Genomic DNA, 19,301 nt, shown 5'->3' on the forward strand with positions numbered 1-19,301 from the left:
AAATCTCTGAGCACATTATTCTGGTAATATTAAAACAATGTGCATATGTGCAAGGCTTTTTAAGTTTTTTTTTTTTTAATGAGATCTCTCTAGTTTTCTGAAACAAAAAATATACAAGATAATAAAATAGCTTGAAAAACATTGAGGTGAATATATAAAGTTTTTTAATAGTCTGAACCGAGATGAAATATAATTTTTTAAAAAATTGGTATCTATGACTACCTATATTTAATACTATGATTTTATATTTGATTTTTGTAAGACAGATAAATATGCAAAATAATGTGTTGCTTTCACTTAAAATTAAACATTCCTCATATGTAACTTAAAACATTGCCCAATTAAAAGTCATTCTAAAATTTACTCTCAAATTTAAAAGTACCAATATATAGCTTTCAAAAACAGCTTAAGCAATACTTTGAAGGAAAATATAGGTAAGGGAGCTAAGTCCCTTTTCCAAAATAAAATCTCTGAGCACATTATTCTGGTAATATTAAAACAATGTACATACATATGTAAATTGAGTCCTTACAGGAATAATGGCTAGACTTGAGGTTGAGAACTACATCTTGCCTTCCATATTTAATTCATCATGACACCTTCCCTGCCAAGTCATCCAGCCTGCATTGGATGCCTCCACTTCACTCCCATTCAACTTAGTGTAGCATCCATCTTATTCCAACATCTCTGAATAGAAACACTTACATTCTCATAGGAGCTTTGAGAATTGGCATTCCCCTTCTGCTTGATAGAAGCATATAATATTGACAGAAGCTAGAACATGGATCTTCGTGAGTCCTTGCTGAATAAATATGCCTGAGGCACTTGAATGATTGATTATACTCTCATAAAAATCCTATTTAAAATTAGTGATATTATAAAACAATATTTGTTAACACTGTGTGGGCCTTACACTTAAAATATGCTAGGGAAGTGGTGTAAGGCAAGTATATGAACTAATGTCTTTAGTTCTTGAAGTATCCATATATATTATCCTTTTTACAGAAGCAACCAAAGCAGTGTCACATAGCTCTTCAGTGCCAGATAGCCATTTAAATAAAAGATTATGACTTTAGATTTCAATCTCATTAGATTATTGCATCATTCAAGTATGTGACAAAAATCAGATTTTTTAAAAAATTTTATAAAAATAGTCAAAATTTCATATCTGTTCTATTATCAGATGCATATTTATTATTATAAACTTTCCATATAACGTGTGTGTGAATGCATTCTTAGAATTAATTTTATGAATATCCAATTATCTTAATCTTGGAACCTAAAACATATGCCTAAGGTACCCAGAATTACTTTAGTGTAGATGAGATACAGCATTATAAAATAAAATAAGATCTGTTATTCAGCTTCACAATATTAAACACTGCAGAACTTTGCTTATCGGGCAGGTGTTTAGTGAAGACTCTGGAGGCTCTATCCTACAATAATTCATCCAGCTTCTTTAAAGCTCATATTTTTTCTTATATTCTTACCAACCTTTCTCAGTAATCCAATGAGCCATTTTCAAAAACTGGCTGTTGCATTAGCTAGCTAAGGAAATATCCCAGGACAAAAGAACTAAAGAGAAAGAGGGAAAGCAGTGTTGCCATGGGCTGTGAAGTTGCAGACCAGGGCTTGTGCAGAATAAGGACATCACATAAAGCTTTCAAAGTAAGCATAGGATGGAGGGAAATTAATCTCATCCAGATTAGAAAACAATGCCCCGTCATTTACAGAAGCCAATTCAAAGCTCTGTGCTGGAATAGGATGACAACTTTATACCCCCAAACTTACTAACTAAGCTGAGCAAACTAAAAACACAGTCCTAAGTACTAAAAAACTTTGGAGTAGGATAGTGATGTGATGAGGAGATAACAAAAGAGACATAGACATCCCCTACAAGACTCCACATATGAAATATACAAAATGTTTAAGAAAAAAACAGCAATTTTTAAAAAAACTAGTCTACTAAAAAATGACCACTTAAAAAGAAAAGGGAGTAGTGGAAATGGAAGGATGGTGGTTGAAGTTAAATACACACTGGAGTAGAGCAAACTGTACCCTACCTGGAAAGAAATGCATATTGAGTGCAAGTGTTCAGAGGACAATCCAGGGAGACAGTGTGGTTGAGGGAAAACATGGAACAAGGTGAGACAGTCTTTCCCATTTTGTGGTAGGAGCCACAAGGTATAGACTGAGGAGAATAAATGAAGGACAATAAACATTCAAAACAGTGCTTAAAATGTTTCCAGATCAAGAATTCACAAATTGGGAAGACCATCTGTAACACTCAAAATAAGTAAAATAAAACTCAAATCCTGTAAATAGGCTGGAAAGATGGTTAAGTGATTTACGAGTGCATACTGCTCTTGTGGAGGATATAAGTTCACTCCCCAGCACCCAGTTAGGGCAGGAGATGATTACTGGTAACTCCAACACCAGCGGGATCCAATGCTGTTGACCTCTGTGGGCTCCTACAGTCACACACATGTATCCACAAGCACATACAATATTCTGTGAGTGAAACCACAGGATACCAAAACAAAGATTCTTAAAACTAGAGAACAAGTTATCACTCCAATAGTTTCTTAGATACATATTACTTCTGGTCAACAGAGGAAGCCAGTAGTAGGAAGTGTCTTCATGTGGTAATAGTTATTCTTCTGATGTTAATAGTCTTCCAAAACAATGGCAGAGTTAGGCTGGTTATGAAGAAATGGAAAGTAAGCATATATTCGTGCCCTTTTGTGCATGTGGAGTTCAGAGAACAGCCTTAGGTGTCAGTTTTTGCCTTCTAGCTTGTTTGAGACAGGATCTGTCTTGTTCCCAGCCTGCATCTGGCCAGCTGGACCATGAACTTCAGAAGGTTGTCCTGTCTTTGCTTCCCAGTTCCCAGGGGAAACACACTGGGATTATAGGTGCTTGGGCTTACTGTGTCCTGCCTTTTTCCAGTCCCAGGGGAAACACACTGGGATTATATAGGTGCTTGGGTTGACTGTGTCCTGTTTCTTTCACAAGGTTTTGGGACCTCAGCCTCAGGAAGCCAGGCTTGCCAGGCAAATGCCTTAGGCACTGAGCCATCTCCCCAGCCTCAACAGTCGCTTTTAAAAAGAGCTTTCAAAACAGATTGGCAGAGTTTTTCTTAACAGGCCAGATAGTATTTCAGGGTTCAGGATATACTACTCAAAGTTGGTGAGTTACTTACCAGTATAAAACAGCATAACTTTATGAGTATACCTATTTTTCCCACAGAACTATATTTATAAAACATGATTAACCCACAGTGGACAGTTAGTTGTCTTCTATTCTAAAGGATGTATTTACAGAGCATTTTTTTTTTAAAGAAAGACTCATGAGACAAAAGACATAAGAACAAATGTAAAAAAAATGACATACACAATAAAAGTTATTTTGTCTGAAGAGGGAGACTTATACAGCAGAGTGATCAGTTGAAAGGAAGATCTGGGGTTCAAAGACTGCTGTATAGTTGAAATGGAAGGAAAGTAAAGATGAATTAAATTCATTGTGTGTCCTTGGTTTCTATTGTTGTGAAAAGACACCATGACCATTGGCAACTCTTATAAGAAACACATTTAATTGAGGGGATTTAGGGTTTTAGTCCGTGAGGGGATTTAGGGGTTTAGTCCGTGATCATCATGATGGGGAGCATGGGGGCATGCAGGCAGATGTGGTGCTGTAGCTAACAGTCCTACATCTTTCAGGCAACAGGAAATCAAATGATAGTCACACCAAGGGAAGCTTGAGCAACAGCCTACCCCTACAGTGACACACTTCCTCCAACAAGGCCACAGTTCCTATAGTGCCACTCCCTTTGGGGACCATTTTCTTTCAAGCCACCATAGGGCGTGTATTGTCTATATTATAAAATCATCAGGAAAATCTGCAGAGTAGAAATATCAGGTATAAAGTCCAAATTATAGGGGAGAATTAGACCAAGAGATGTGTACAAAGAAAAAAATCATAGCATAAAATAAACATATAAAAGGAATAATGCAAGGTAGAACTAATAAGAATAAAAATTACAAGAATGTTTAAAAGACAGATTAGAATAAAAAAGAAAACTTGGATTCATGAGATTTACAGGACCTAGAGCCATGAAATACAGGAACGTGTGAAGTGACGCAACAGTTGATGTAAGGCAAGGAAATACTGAAAGATAAAAGGAAGGGGTGTTGATAACAAAGTACACTTGAAGCCAAAAGTGTTCCTTCATGAAGACGGAAAGCATACTTCACCTGAAGCATACAAATGTTACATGAGATGACAGAGCCCCAAATGACAATGTCATTTTTTTTTTTGGGGGGGGGAGATGTTTCAAGACAGGATTTCACTGTGTAGTACTGGCTATCCTGGGACTCATTCTATAGACCAGGTTGACCTTAAACTCTAAGATCCACCAGATCTGGCTCTGCCTCTGAGTGCAGGAATTAAAGGCATGTGCCACCACTGCTAATAATGTAAATATTGATAAACTGTGTGGATAAATACAGAAATTAGCATTATGCTGGGAAAGTTTGTCAGCGTTCTCTTGGCTATTGGTAAGTCAGACAAAAGGATTAAAGTTGTAGAAGCTTTAAACACTTCATTAAAAGGCTGGTGTTGATATGTGTGCATAGTACCGAAATAGTCAGTAAAGAACTTCTAGTTTACTAAAGCAAATTGGAGCTATTATTGAAATAGTTTTCCTGACACTATGAAGGCAAGCGCACTAAATTTCTAACTATCAGTTTTATTTGTTGTTCTCATTAACATGAAATTAGAAATTTGAAAGGAAGAAAATTTTAGAGCATGTAATAATTTTGTAAAAGCATATTAAATGATTCATGTCAAGAATAAGATCATAGGAAGACCTTATATACATCTCCTCTTCAGACCATTCACAAACATTGACTTCAAATAACTAAACTACTGAAGTGTCAAAAACAACTTCAAACCTTATGAAGTGCAGAAAATACCTTTCATTGAAGTACAAAGGATCCCTTAAAGACTTAAAGGGGCCAGCATTGACACAAAAGAGGCTTTGACTATGTAAATTTTAGGAACAGTCTTTATGAATAGCACTGTAAATACTGTTGGGATTATATTTGTAAAAAAAAAATTGACAAAGGCATGGTGTTCAAGATTTCTAGAGAACTAACCAGAATTTTTAGAGAAAACTCAGTTTAAAAAAAAAAAGGCAGATAAAATAGTCAGTTCACAGAAGAGGAAATAACTACAAATAACTTTACAGTGACATAAAATGATGCTTGAATGAGCCAGTAGCCAAAGGAATATAAGTCAAAGCATGATGTAAAAATCACCTGTACTAGCAATATTAAGACGTGTGATGACAGTTTTGGGTTTGCACAGCTGTGGGTATATAATGGAGGTCGAAGTGTATATTGCCACACCATTTAAAAAGATTTTAGTATCTTCTAATAAGTTCAGTGACATTCTATTCCTTTGGCTTATCAGTTCCACCTCTAGTTGGAGGGGAGTGGCGTGCAGATTTTTGTGATGATACTTAACATATGAAATAATATTTACAATGTGATCCAGCACTTTTGCATATATGTATTTTATAACATATATGTTTTCAGTTTGTATTGGCTTCAAGCTTTTCTTTCACTTACAAACTGGCTGTCATTAACTTTATATACTAATTTAGGAACCAGTTAATGGGAAGAACTATTAAAGAACTCTTACATTTGTGCAGTAGCTGGCATCTACACTGTTTATATCCATATCCATACTATTCATCATAGCCAAACATTGGAAACAACTTAAATCCTACTAGTAGAATAAGTTCAATAATACAGGCAACATAAATGAAGTGTAATTTACCTATAAAAATGCAGACTACTATTACAAAGAATTTTGAAAGGAAAAAGCAAGTTATAGAATTAACATAATTGATAATAAATTTTCATGAAAATCAAAGATAATGTTTATGATAATATTAACCACAACTCATAAGCATTACTCTGACACTTCTAAATTTTACACATAAACATGCACATACCCACATGCATGCACAAACTCAGTTAAATTGTGACCCTTTCGATTATTTCTCAGGGATAAGTATGTAATGCTACAATACATTTTTAAACTGTTTGTGGCAGAATTCTTAGTACCTCGGTTCTGTTACAAAACTAATATAGGTGAGACTAAGTAGGTGCTCTGTATTTCCCTCTAGAAGCCATGTTCTAGCTAGGAGGGGTTACAGTTTGGGATTCATGTATTTGTTATTATACATGGGTATTATTATATAGATATTCATGAGAAGTATGTTACTCTTAGGAACTGGATTTGGTTATTGGTTTTCTTAGAAATGAACAACCAAAATCTGGCTAAAGTTTGAAAACCCCTTTTTGGCCACTGATGTGGACTTATCGACCCACAGAACTTTCAAAAGGGTGTTCATAAGTCTGCATCTGGGGAAGAATTCACAATGTCTTGTAACAATATGTAGTTGAGTGCAGTCAGTGGTGGTATATATTTGCTGATTGTCCACACGATGTCACGTATAAGATTACTTTTTTGAGTTAGTGACTCTAGTCAACCAGTTGGTATTTCTGGCTCAATGGTCCTTACAAGCTTTTTGTTTGGGATTTACATAATTAAGAAACAATTTTATCTAAGACAGTAATCATTCTCTGTTGAGTTTTGCTGTTTGAGGCTACTTTTATTTCTCATGATTTGGCATACAAAAAAGTCCCGAATTACTATTTGTCCTATGATGTTCGTTGCCCGCTAAATGCTCATTTATATGCTAAAATTCTCCTAACAATTACAATGTCAGAATAAAATAAGTTTTAAAGGAGGTAGACTTTTTGGTTTTTTGAGACAGGGTTTCTCTGTGTAACTTTGGAGCCTGTCCTGGAACTCACTCTGTGGCCCAGGCTGGCCTCGAACTCACAGAGATCCACCTGTCTCTGCCTCCCGAGTGCTAGGATTAGAGGCGTGCGCCACCACGCCCAGCTGGAGGTAGACTTTTAAATGAAAACCAATACTGCATTTTCCCTAAAACAAAATGGCTTTGGGAACTACTGCAGACTGTATTTTTAAAGGTAAACATTATTTTTATAGATCTTATAAAGTAACTGATTTTTTTTTATTTTGCTAAGAGGGTGTGGCAGTTATATCTAGTAATAGAAGCTCTAATAAATGTTCGCATTGAAATGTGTCCAATCAGTAAAGTAGAATTTACACTATAAAATTTGAGAAGCTAATGCAATTTATAAATAATCTCTGAGTTATTATTAGTTGCTGTACTTTGTATTTTCCTCAAGGAAAAAATACAGTTTTATTCCTGAATATTTGTTTATGCTTTTTCCCATCATCCACTCTTTCTAGCCTATCTTCTGTATGCATTCACATACATGGCTACGTATGTGTACACTGAAGCACTTATTGTCGAGGAACCTTTAGATATTTAGTTATTTGTTTGTTTTGGAATTACCATATCTACCTGCCTAGCTTATGTTGATTTTTGTATCCGCCAACATCTCATACCTGAATATGTGGCCATAAAAGAGTGGAAATACACCCACTTTCAAAGGCAACTTCCTGCCCCCTCTGCTTTCATTACAAGCACTTGATCATATTTTGCCAGAACTGGCAGTGCAGAATTCAGTTTGAATTTTGACAGGATTGTCTATGAAAGCATCTAGAATTGCAGATACCACTTTATAATTTAACCATAATCGGTGTTAGTATCGGTTACAAACTGTGAAGAGTTTGAGACTTTACCTACTGGCTATTGGTAGAAGACGCAAGAAAATAGTTCAGAGACAGAGAATCTTTTATTCAGAGAAGGAGTTCCTGAACATAGATTCTCACCTTGCATTGTGAATAGACCCAGTTACCAGCTGCATGGTTGGCGGTTTGTGTTACAGAAGAGAATCTGGAGTGTAGTGAGGCTGACATGAGTTCCCCCTTTTATATTTCTGATCAACAGAAAAGTAGATTTGCTTTAGGAAGATGCACTGCCTCTGTCTCTCAGAACTGGTTGTGTAAGTACTTGCAAGATGACAGTTGGAACAAAGGTATTTGGTTAGTGATGTCATCTCAGTGTTCAATCTCATAGTTTAATGCCTAAAAACTTCTGAATTGAGCCTGGAAAACCCTAAATCATCAGGCTTCACTTACTCATGCAAAAATATAATTGACATCCCAACGAGGGAATAAAAATTAATGTATCTAGAGCTACGTATGTCTGACCATGGCCTGAGAATGCAGATTCTGCTTACTCCACATTGCATGTTTCAGTGTGTGACAGTTTCATGAACTTTTTTTATAGTAACAGAATAAGAAAGTCATAAATTAAGACATTTCAAATACAGTGTTGTAAACATCAAGTGAGTGGTCACAGCAAACAGGGAAATCTCTGTTATATGTCTCATGCTATCTGACGATATTCTTAGCCTTTTGGTTAGTGGAAGCTAGTGGTCTGTTCGCAGATTCTAAAGGATTTATCTAATAATCACAAGGATATTAGGTCAGAGAAATGGGCAAGGAATGGCTATTAAGTGGGCTAAAGATAGCCCATGATAAAATGTAATTAGCCTCTGGACCTGAAACTTTCTCCAAATTAATTGGAATTCTAATCAACGGATCAGCCTTGTGGAGAAGGTTCCATGTAAGGTATGGTTCTTTCCAAGAACTTGTATTAGCACACCTTAACTCTTCTAACCCTATTACCACTATCTCTTTCCATCTCTAAAACTCAGCAACTTGGTGAGCCCTTTGTAACAGGTGAGCCTGTAGTGTTCTTCCACAAAGCATCAATTAGTACCTTAGTCAGTGTTCTTTTGCTGGGAAGAGACACCAAGACTATGGCACCTCTTATAAAAGAAAGTATTTATCTGGGGACTTGCTTACAGTTTCAGAGGATCATCCATTGTTGTGGCAGGGAGCATGGCAGCAGGCATGGTACTGGAGCAGAAACTGGAAGCTACATCCTGATTCATGGGCAAGAAGAGACAGACTGGGTTTAGCAAGGCCTTTTGAAACCTCAAAGCCCACCCCCAGTTACCCACTTTCTCCAACAAGGCCACACCTACTCCAAAGCCACACCCCTCAATCCTTCTAATCCTTTCTAATAGTGCCACTTCCTGATGATTAAGCATTCAAGTATATGAGCTTGTGGGGCCATTCTTCTTCAAACCACCACACTTGGCCAGCTCCTTGATTTTTACAATTCAGCTGTAATCAAACCAGAGGTAGGCTTTATCTAGTGTAAAATTAGTGGAAAGAAACTTCACAGCTGCTGGGATATTGGGTGGTTTTTTTGTTTGTTTACGGTTTTGGCCTCTTTTCTGTTTATTTCTTTTTAATTTGTGATTTTAAGCACATCATTTCCTCCTTACCCTGTTATGCCCAGATCATGGGGACCCCCAAAATACCACCATGGAGACCAAATCCCATATATAAAAGCAAAGAGCCTTTACTTTCAAGCTTGTAACTTGGACTGTATCTGACTCAGCAATGAGAACAGAGATACCCAAGCCCAGGCAGGGGGAATTTTTATCATAGCAGAGGTTGAGGTGAGGGGATTTCCAGGGTTTAGGACCCTGATTGGCTGACATTTGTCTAGGGGTATAGGGAATGTTTGGAATGTCAGATATTTCCTCTTAGATGCCGGCCCATCTGGGTGGGGTAAACTTATGGCTTTTCCTGGGTCCAGGTGTTGCCTGCCAGAAACTGTGTCTGGGCCTCTAAGCCTGTCATGGCCGCTGTGTGGTCAAGCTGTTTTGGGGTCCCCAACAGTATTTATTGAAATTAATGTGTGAGTATGTTAATATTTTGTTTCTTTTCTTTCTTAGAGTTTTTCTTTCATTGTTCTTACCAATAATATTATAATTTACTTTGTAATTTTTAATAAGGACCTTGTATTATCTCTGGGTTTTAAAAATATTGTCAAGTGTTGAGAAATAGCTCAGTCAGACAAATGCTTGCCTCTCAAGCCTGAGATCTGAGTTTGTATCCAAGCAGCCATGCCAAAGCTGGGTATGGCACAGTGGTGAGTGCCTTTAATCCCAGTGCTGAGAAGGCAGAGACAGGCAGGTCCCCAGAGCTTGTTGGTTTTCCCTGGAACTCACTTGTGAGTCAGGCTAACCAGATTGGTGGGCTCCAGGTTCATTGGGAGAGTGTGTCTCAAATAATAAGGGTGAGAGCTATTAAGGGAGATGCCTGCCATCAGAATCTGATCCCCACATTCATGGATGTGCGCATGAATAGAAACATGTACACACACAAATGCCTCATGCACACACAGGTACAGAAACGAGTGGTTATACTGTTCAGTGCTTGTGTTAGGATCTGTGAGTACTTGTGCTTAATCCCAAACACTGCCACAAACAGTAAGAAAACCAATGAGCTGGGGATGTAGTCCAGTTGGTTGAACTCTTGCCTGGTGTACAGCAGCCTTGGGTTCAATTTCTAGAACTGCATTTAAAAGAGAAATACTAGGCTACTTACTTTTAGTTTAATTGTATACTTTTAAATTATTGTTGGCAATTAACTTGTAACCTGTTTGTTTTCATTGACACTTAGATAAAATACAGTCTGTTTGTTGTAATATGATGCCATGCTGTTTGTTGGCACTTACAAAATTCCACCTTTACCTGCTGATTCTCACTAATGCCACATGAGAGGCATTTCTTGATTGGTATAAAACTTAGAAATAAGAAATTAATTAACTAATCACATATCCATTGAGATCTTCTTTTCATTAGCATTTTATTGGCTCTGATCAGCAGTTGCAGGATCAAGTATTTATACAGTTATCTTTATCCACTCTTCGATGGAGACTTCCTCCCTTTTCTGTCCTTTCTTCACCTCTTCCCTTAAAGTTGAGATGCTTCTAGAAGAGAAAATATGGAAGACTCTTAGAGAGTTAAAGACACTCTTTACATGTTAGAAAGCAGATTTGATTTGTGTATTAAATGCCTCTATTTTTAGTTTCTGTCTCTTCCCTTCTAGGTAATTCCATTTACATGCAGGTGCTTTAAACCTAGCAGGCTATTTATAGATACATATTTAACAACGGTTTATGTGTATGTATTATATGACTGCTACTCATTTGAGAACTAACCATTATCTGAAAAGTATTCATTCATGGTTGTACCTTGTGTATGATTTTAGATAATTTTCTTGTGGAAGCACTGGTTAAAATTAATCATTTTTCAAAATTTATTTGTATTAGCAAGCGTTAAAGGAAAACATCAAAAAAAGAGAAGCAGCAGAAAAGGACAAACGTGCCAGAATAGCTAAAGAGCGAGCAGAGAAAGAACGCCTTGAACGCCAGCTAGAGAAAAAACGCTTGCTAGAAATGAAAACTGGTGAGTCCTGTCGAGTTCCCTGTTCATGCAGTGGACACATAAGATTCGTGTGGTGCTTCATTAACATTATAGTGTATTTGGGGAACAAAGAACTATGACCACTTGTTTCTATAACTAGCCATGGAGCAGATCTTTCCTCAAGGGCCTTCCTCCCTTTAGTTTACCAGTGTGTGTTGTCTGTCTTCTAGGGTTGGTCCTCTGGAGGACTTGGAGGTCAAGTGTATTCCCTTTCCTTCATTATTACTTAGGTAAAAAGTCTGTAACAACGCTCATCTGTCAATAGATTTACACCCATGAGAAACTGACACAGGGAAATTCTGTAGAACATGGACTGATTTCTTCCACTGAATGCAGCGTAGGAGAGAGAAAAAGTGACAGAGGATACTGATTAAAAGAGACTTAAACTGGGCTGGGGCTGTCACTTGCCTGGTGTGCATGAGCTTGAGGCTGAGTTTGGTCCCTATAGCTACAGAGAGAGGGGGAAGAAAGGAAGGACTAAGGGGGTGGGGAGGTTGGTAGAGAGGACAAAAGACACACAGAGACTGGAGTGGCAGCTCCCGATTGTAATCCCTACAAATAACTGTAGCAAAAAGAAGATTTTTGGATATTTGATTTCTTCTAGACATGACAGCGTTGTTGTCAGCATACTTCAACATTCTTCGGAGACTCATGCTGAAACTTCACAGACAAAAAAACAATGTCTGGGGTTTACGTAAAAATAGCCTGGGGTGACTAAGATGTAGGGACTCTAGATGAAGCAGGAAGAGTTCCTAAAGCTGGGGGAAAGTACTAGGGGAAGGAGTATGCCCACTCTGTTGTTTTCTCTGCTTACTTTATAGTATGCTTTCTAATTGTAATGGAAACTTTTTGAAAACTTGACAAATTTGACTACAACCTTATAGAAACATCTATTATATTTTATACAGTTAAAAGAGTCATATTTGATTTGTTTTTATTTATCTCATTTTATTTTATTTTATTGTTCTTTAGGTGCCTCATAGTTCTCTAATAAGAGACAGAAAAGGTGTAGATCTGGGTGGAGGGAGTTGGAGAGGAATATAGGGAGGGGAAACCATAATCAGAATGTGTCAACTTTTTAAAAAAAAAAACTAATATTTTCAATAAAAGAATAAAAAGAAGGTACCACTAACTGGGGAAATAGCATATTAGGTTGTAGTTTCATGATCAACCTTAACAATTTGACTTTTTTTTCCAAGTCCCTGAGGATTCAAGGTTTTAATGTAAAATCTATCTACTTCATTGCTGAATCCTGATAGCTCATGACACAGGACAAGAAATGCACCTAAGGTTTCCCTGCAGAGAGAGAGGGGGGTGGTGTCGCCTTGCCCTCTTTACTTACACTGATAGGCGTATCTTATGTTTAGAAACAAAACGAGTACAGTAGTGTACCACACTTGTTTGTTCTAGAAAGGGAAGGTCATCTAAGTCCAATTCCATGTTTATGTTAGAAATTCAGAAAATGTTCAAGGAATATCTGAAAGTGTTACCAAAACTGAGTATTAGAAAAGTGTACCATTGACTGTTAAAATGTGCTTCTGGAACAATCATAAATAAAAATCTTAGCCTGATTGGTGGTGCATCGTTATATTGTTTGAACATTTGCGCACTCAGTTAAAAGTCATCTAGCTGAATATTGAAGGCAGATGGGCTATACTGTTGAGGTTTGGGCTAAGGGTCTCTGACACAGAGCCTCTCAAGGTTGCTATTATATTAGTTTGTAAAACTGAGATCTGATAGAACTTGTTTTAATGGACTTTTCAATAGAATATTAATAATATTCACCTTTTTTATTTCTCTGCACTTCAGTTTCCATTTTGAATGGCCAAATTTATTTTTCCAACTTCAAAGAATTACTTGTGCAATATAAAATCCACCTAAACAAGCATATATCAGGAGACGACTAGCCATTATTCCTCTCCAGGAATCACATTGTCCCTTTGCTACCTTTGAATACAACTGTGGTCTTCGGGAATATGCACTTAATGTCCACATCATCTTGCTAAACATTGAGTATTTCATGTTATCCTTAATCTGAAATACCTTGCCATTGGTTCCACTGGATACGTCACACCTAATTTGGCTTATATTATTCAATAAGGAAGTAATAGAAATGTTTTTCTGACTTTTCAATGGGATCAATATACTTTCGTGCATAGTCAGAAAATGTTTGAATTATTTCATTAAAGCACAGAATAGAAAAGGATGTACTTAAGACTTATGATGCATGTTGCCAAATATATTGCCAAAAATGTTCTAATTTTCCCCAACTTTCCACATGAATTCTGGTTATGCATTAGTTGAAGATTTTCATATGTATGAGATTTTGAGTATTTGTTAGATTAAAATGTCATTTTTAATTTTCATTTGCTTTTCTTTGAATACTACCAAAGATGGTCATTTTAAAACTACTTATAGTTAATTAATATTTCTAATTTACTAATTGTACTGCCTTAACCTTTTTTGTTGGTTTACATTTTGGTCAATTATAAACAACTAAGTTACCCCTTAAATATCTTACAATTAGTCTCATTTACATGCTTTGGCGTGTGTGCTTATGTGTAGTCTTGCATGCATGTGTGTGAGTATGTGAAATGTATGTTCTGTTGTCCTACAATGCTTTGCCTTAATTTCTTTCTATCACCTATATAGTAATACCCTGTCTCAAAAATTAAAAATAAAAAAAAAAGGACTCCATTGCCTCTCTTGTTTATCATGGAACCCTTTATATTTAACCTGTTATGTATTTTTAACAATTGTTCTACAGTGACTTTTCCAAGATATAGAGTTCAAATGATGACAAATGTGTCTAAATAAGTGAAATGTCTTCACCCAGTAGGATTTCTTAAATGCCTTTGATGTATTAAGGTCACATGTAGCACACATTTTGATATTTTCTAGGGGAGTTCCATGTTTTTCTGAGCCTAGCCTGGGTAATATTGATTCATAAAAATCTCATTAAACCAGACACAGTCTCATAATGTTGCATCAGGGCTTTTCCTTTTTTTATTTTATTTTTTATTGTGTGTGTATGCACACACACAACCACACACACACATACACACACACTTTTTCCTCTTTCTGTTTACCCTACAGATCCTGTACATATATATTTATTATGGCTTCTAGCTTAGTGCTTTTATGAATTCCTGAGTGTGGGAACAAGTTAGTCCCTGCATCTGTACCTGTGTCTTATGCCTTTTCCTGGGCTCTTTTCCTTCTGTTTGCTAGTTTTATATTATTTTGGTGTATTAGTTTTTGTTTTTTTCTTATGTTTTACTATTATCCTGTAGAAGCCCATTTGTGTTCTAATGAGAGACAGAAAGTGGGTGAATCCGGATAGGAGGGGAAGAGGTGAGGAACTGGGAAAAATAGAGGGAGAGGAAACCGTAATCTGGATATATCATATTTTAAATAAACATCCAAATGTAATAGTAAATATCAGTAAATAAAAGATACATAAAATAGAAAGCTTTGATGTTAGAAGGCTCCCATTGAAGTACTTTCTATCTTTTGAAGACATTTGGAGATTTGAAGATAAATTCTAGACATCTGTTTTGGTTTAAAGAATGTAGGGACATAAACCAATCTAGATAGCATATAAAAAGTTTTCTCACCAAAGTCAACAAAGCTCTCTTCTGAAACGAGCGATAAATGACAGTTATTCTGAATATTTCTCCTTTTAAAGACAACAAAATTGTTAATTCAGAGTCATCAGTCTTTGAAAATAGCCACCATTATGAAATAAATCATATAGTAATAAAAAAGCATTTATTTCTTGTTTGCTGGGTTTTTTTAATTGATTGAAACATACAGTTACTTTTTCTAATATCTGTAGAAGATTTTCCTGAAATCATTATTTTTATAGCATTTGAAGCCTTTCTGAAATGGAAATAGAAGTTACTAACATAGTTTATTATACCAGCGTTTGATTTCATTCTTAGAGAAAGTACATTTTCTTTTATGGTGACAAGTCTGAACTCCAGTGTTTTGTTAACAGAGTATGTTGTGTTGTTCTCTTATTGTTCTACTAGTGTAGATAAGAATTAAAGATATAGGTAACTTCATTGATTCATTCATCAATAGTCAGGATTTTTTTTCCCTCTATGCTGAGATGATAACTGAGGATGAGCAATGTCTCTTTTTTACAGAAAGTAAATACTTGGATGAGTAAGTCAGACAACCATAGGTTCACATCACAGTTTATGTGAAGTAAAATAAAAGGATGAGGGGAGACTGACAGGGAGCTGGTATTGACAGAATTTGGTTTTATATAACAAATTTCTAAACCTCAAATTTCTAATCGAAAGTGTTGGTTAATAAAAGTCCCCTGCAATATCACTATTTCTGACTGGTGTCTTTGCTTTGGGATAAGCAGACTTAAGTTTCTGTGAGTCACTGTATTGCTGATGTACTTTTACTTTTAAGCACCTTTTTCTGAGGACCAGCTCAAAGTTTATATAAATTTTTCTTTGCAGGTATCGCTTTGGTGTAGAATATAGTACTTTGCAAACCACTGTAGTCTTCTTTAGCCTGTCTCTTCTGGCATAAAAGTAGTGTGGAAGTGTGAATTACTGGGTTTACATTAGTATTTGTTAGTGCTTTGGATCAGGGGCTTTGTATTTCGTCTTATTTTTCTGTATAAGCCACAACCCCTGAGATGACTGAACAAGAGATGAATACTCCTGTAACTCTGCCATAAGTCCACATGGGCCTTCTTCCCGTAGATTTTCCTGAGTTTAGTATTTCCACCAGGCAAAAGGAACTGCGTTTTTTCACAGTTATACACATTCTCTGATCACTGAGATGGTGAGTAATTAAGTCCTGTTCTTTCTTACGGACCATACTTGATACTGCCCTTGGAGGGAGACTTTGTCAGCTATATTCAGATCTCCTTGTGCTCATTATCTCTGTCCTTTCAGAGTGGGGCTTTGTTAATAGGATGAAAGTGAAACTGTGAGCTCCATCTCTTCCAAAAGGAAAGTGAATGTTAAAATCCCTTTGAGTAGTAAGTCTGAAAACAAGAGTCTAGGGTCTTCCTTTATCATTTCCTCATGTTAAAAAGTCAGGTTCTCCTCTTTCTTTAGAGTGAGGAACTGGAGTTTTCAGATACATAGGCAAGTTTGGTGGTTTCTGCCAAATGTTTGGGTATTATCTTGTAAACAAATAAGCAAATGAACTTCAAACTGTCTTTATTTAATCCCTCTGTCGATGTAAAATGATGTTTAAATTTGAATTATTTTAATTTAGAAAATACTTAAATATAAAACATCTATATAATGTATTGAACAGAGATGCCAGTATTGAGTTATTTAAAGTACACAGCTAATATATGCACTTATGTCATCATTTCTAGAAAGACACAAATGGGAATAATGGATTTATGTAATTATATATAACTTTTTCCAAACTCCATTTCTATTCTTAATCTTAGAAACAAATAGGTCATTTGATAATAGAATTCAAATGTTATGCTTTAAAATTTCCTGCGTGTGTAAGATGATTCACATAATTTTTCAGTAGCACATCAGAATGGCCTTGAAATGGACTCAGTGTTGTATAATTATGTTTTGTGGAGGAAGTAAATAGGAGATTATTTAATGGAGCAATAAAAACTATACTAGCAGCCCCTATATTTTAGTCTTTAGGTCACAATTTGTTTATTATTTATTAGGCTTAAATGTCTCATTTGGTGCAGCTTCAGTCTACTAAATAACGGATAATTAGCTTTTAGGAATCCATTGTTTACCCACATGGCCAAAACTGCTCCTTTGTTTTCCATTCCACAGTTTAGAACAGCTAAACAATTAGGCATCCATTTTAGAGGAAATGCATATTGCATAAACACCATTTAGGAATGTCTCTGCAGTCTCAACAGATACACAATTTATGTGTGTATTTGCTTTCAGAAAGGCTTTGACAGTTACCCTCTCCTCTATAGATGCCATAAAACCGTGATTATTTTCCTTAATTGTGCAGATTCTAGTTTTTTTGCAGTATTGCTTCAATTTTCTAATGTTATCAGTAAGTGATGCATATAAATAAGCCATTGGCTTTAGTCATTTCTCTGTGTAGAATGGTAGAACAAATTAAATTGGATTGGCTTGGGTGCATTTCTCTTTTCTTCCATCCATCTTTTATAGAACAGTTGTAATAACTACTTTTATTAGCATCCATTGATCATGTTTAATCTTTAAGGCTCTGCATATGTTTATTATCATGTGTGATATTTAAAATTAACTTGAGACTTTTCGTCAAAATATTCAATTTACTTACACAGAGTTTTATAGGCAGTGAAGCCCAGGCTCACATCATCTGACTAAAGGTCATCTTTTTATCATCATATTATGCCTTGACAACTGGTGATTTAACCATGGTTGCAGGGAGGAAAAAAGAACCAAAATAATACTAGTAATTGGTGATACTAGACTTTACCCACATAAGAAGATTGAGAATTGTTCTTGTGACCTCAGCAGAGAGGGAAAAACAATCTCTTTTGTACTGTTGTTAGTGATTTTAAGACTGGTAATCTCTTCCTTTGGATTAGTAAATTTTGTATATTTAACCTAGGCATGCTTCTCTATGTTACCTGAAGTTCCATTTTGGTTTTCATAATTGAAGATTTGTTTGTGTTACTATTAAGGATTGAAAGGATCATATCAACACAGTCCCACTCACTTCTTAAGGGAATCCTTTATGATGTGGCATGTCTAAGTGGCACAGGATCCAGCAGAATCCAGTGCTCAGTAATCTTGTGGAAGATGGATATGGCCCCCATACTTTTGATGTTAATCCCAAAATTAAAGATACAGAACTTACAGAGTAGTGAGTTTAATAACAGGCACAAATGCAGAATGCTCTCATCGAAAAAAGAATGCCCTGAAACACCTTTTCTACCTCTAGAATTTCAGCCACATAAAAATTTCCCTTCTGATGTTATGTCACAAGAACTCTATATTGTGAGCCCTCAGGTGTTAGAAAGCTTTTCTAAGTGTCTTTGAGTTACACATATTTTATTTATATGCAGAAATTTCTTTGATTTGAATGATGTAGTTTCAACTATGGAGATTCCTTAAGAATGAATTTTTTCCCAGCACTCGGGAGGCAGAGCCAGGCGGATCTCTGTGAGTTCGAGGCCAGCCTGGTCTCCAAAGCGAGTACCAGGAAAGGCGCAAAGCTACACAGAGAAACCCTGTCTCGGAAAACCAAAAAAAAAAAAAAAAAAAAAAAAAAAAAAAAAAAAAAAAGAATGAATTTTTTGTTCACACTAATGCACTAACATATACTAATACATATACAGGTCAAGAGACACAAACTGCAGTCAAATCCGTAGTCTCATTTATGATACCTCTACAGCCAAATCTGTCTCACAATATGTGATTTTTCAGACCACAGGGAAATGAAGGAAAAGAGGAAAGGTATATGCATGCTGTAAACCATAGCACACCCAATGTAACTAGGAACCATGTTCCTCTAACCAAATGTATCTCTGCAGCATGGGATTGTATGCATGTATTAGGCAACTGTCTTCTAAGTTTTGGCTGGCTGGAGACTATGAAGTGTGATTTATTTCAATTCGTTTGTTCTCCTGAATGTGTGTTTCTGAACAAAACTTGTACTTGGTACTAACTTATTTCTTATTAATCATTAAGGTCATGCAATATAACATGTATGTTTATTTCACCTGCTTTAATCCACATTTTCAAGAGCATGATATTATTCATTCTTTTATTTCCTAGAACCTGTCAATTACTTGTATGTGCATATACCCTAGATACCACAGGAGAAACTTGGCAAAAAGTAGTCAAATAATTACAAATACTAGCTGATTAAAAAGCCTATCTTCTATTTTGTGTTGACTTTAACACATCATTATGTGTATGAGAAGCTAAAATACACATCAAACTGTAGGCCTAGTGTCAAGCCAGTGAGTACCTGTAT

General features: G+C 36.0%; 1 protein-coding gene across 3 annotated transcripts in view; it reads left to right on the forward strand.

Moving 5' to 3' along the window:
• Diaph3 (diaphanous related formin 3) overlaps window positions 1-19,301 on the forward strand; it is a 502,378-nt gene that overhangs the window by 336,979 nt on the left and 146,098 nt on the right. For all 3 annotated transcript variants that reach the window (XM_052732620.1, XM_052732621.1, XM_052732622.1), the window contains one exon: window positions 11,207-11,342. In XM_052732620.1, coding sequence (XP_052588580.1) covers window positions 11,207-11,342 — 136 coding nt within the window. The remainder of the gene's footprint in view (window positions 1-11,206; window positions 11,343-19,301) is intronic.

The sequence above is a fragment of the Peromyscus californicus genome, unplaced genomic scaffold (genome assembly GCF_007827085.1).
Source record: "Peromyscus californicus insignis strain IS unplaced genomic scaffold, ASM782708v3 Scaffold_12__1_contigs__length_115047231, whole genome shotgun sequence".
Lineage (NCBI taxonomy): Eukaryota > Metazoa > Chordata > Mammalia > Rodentia > Cricetidae > Peromyscus > Peromyscus californicus.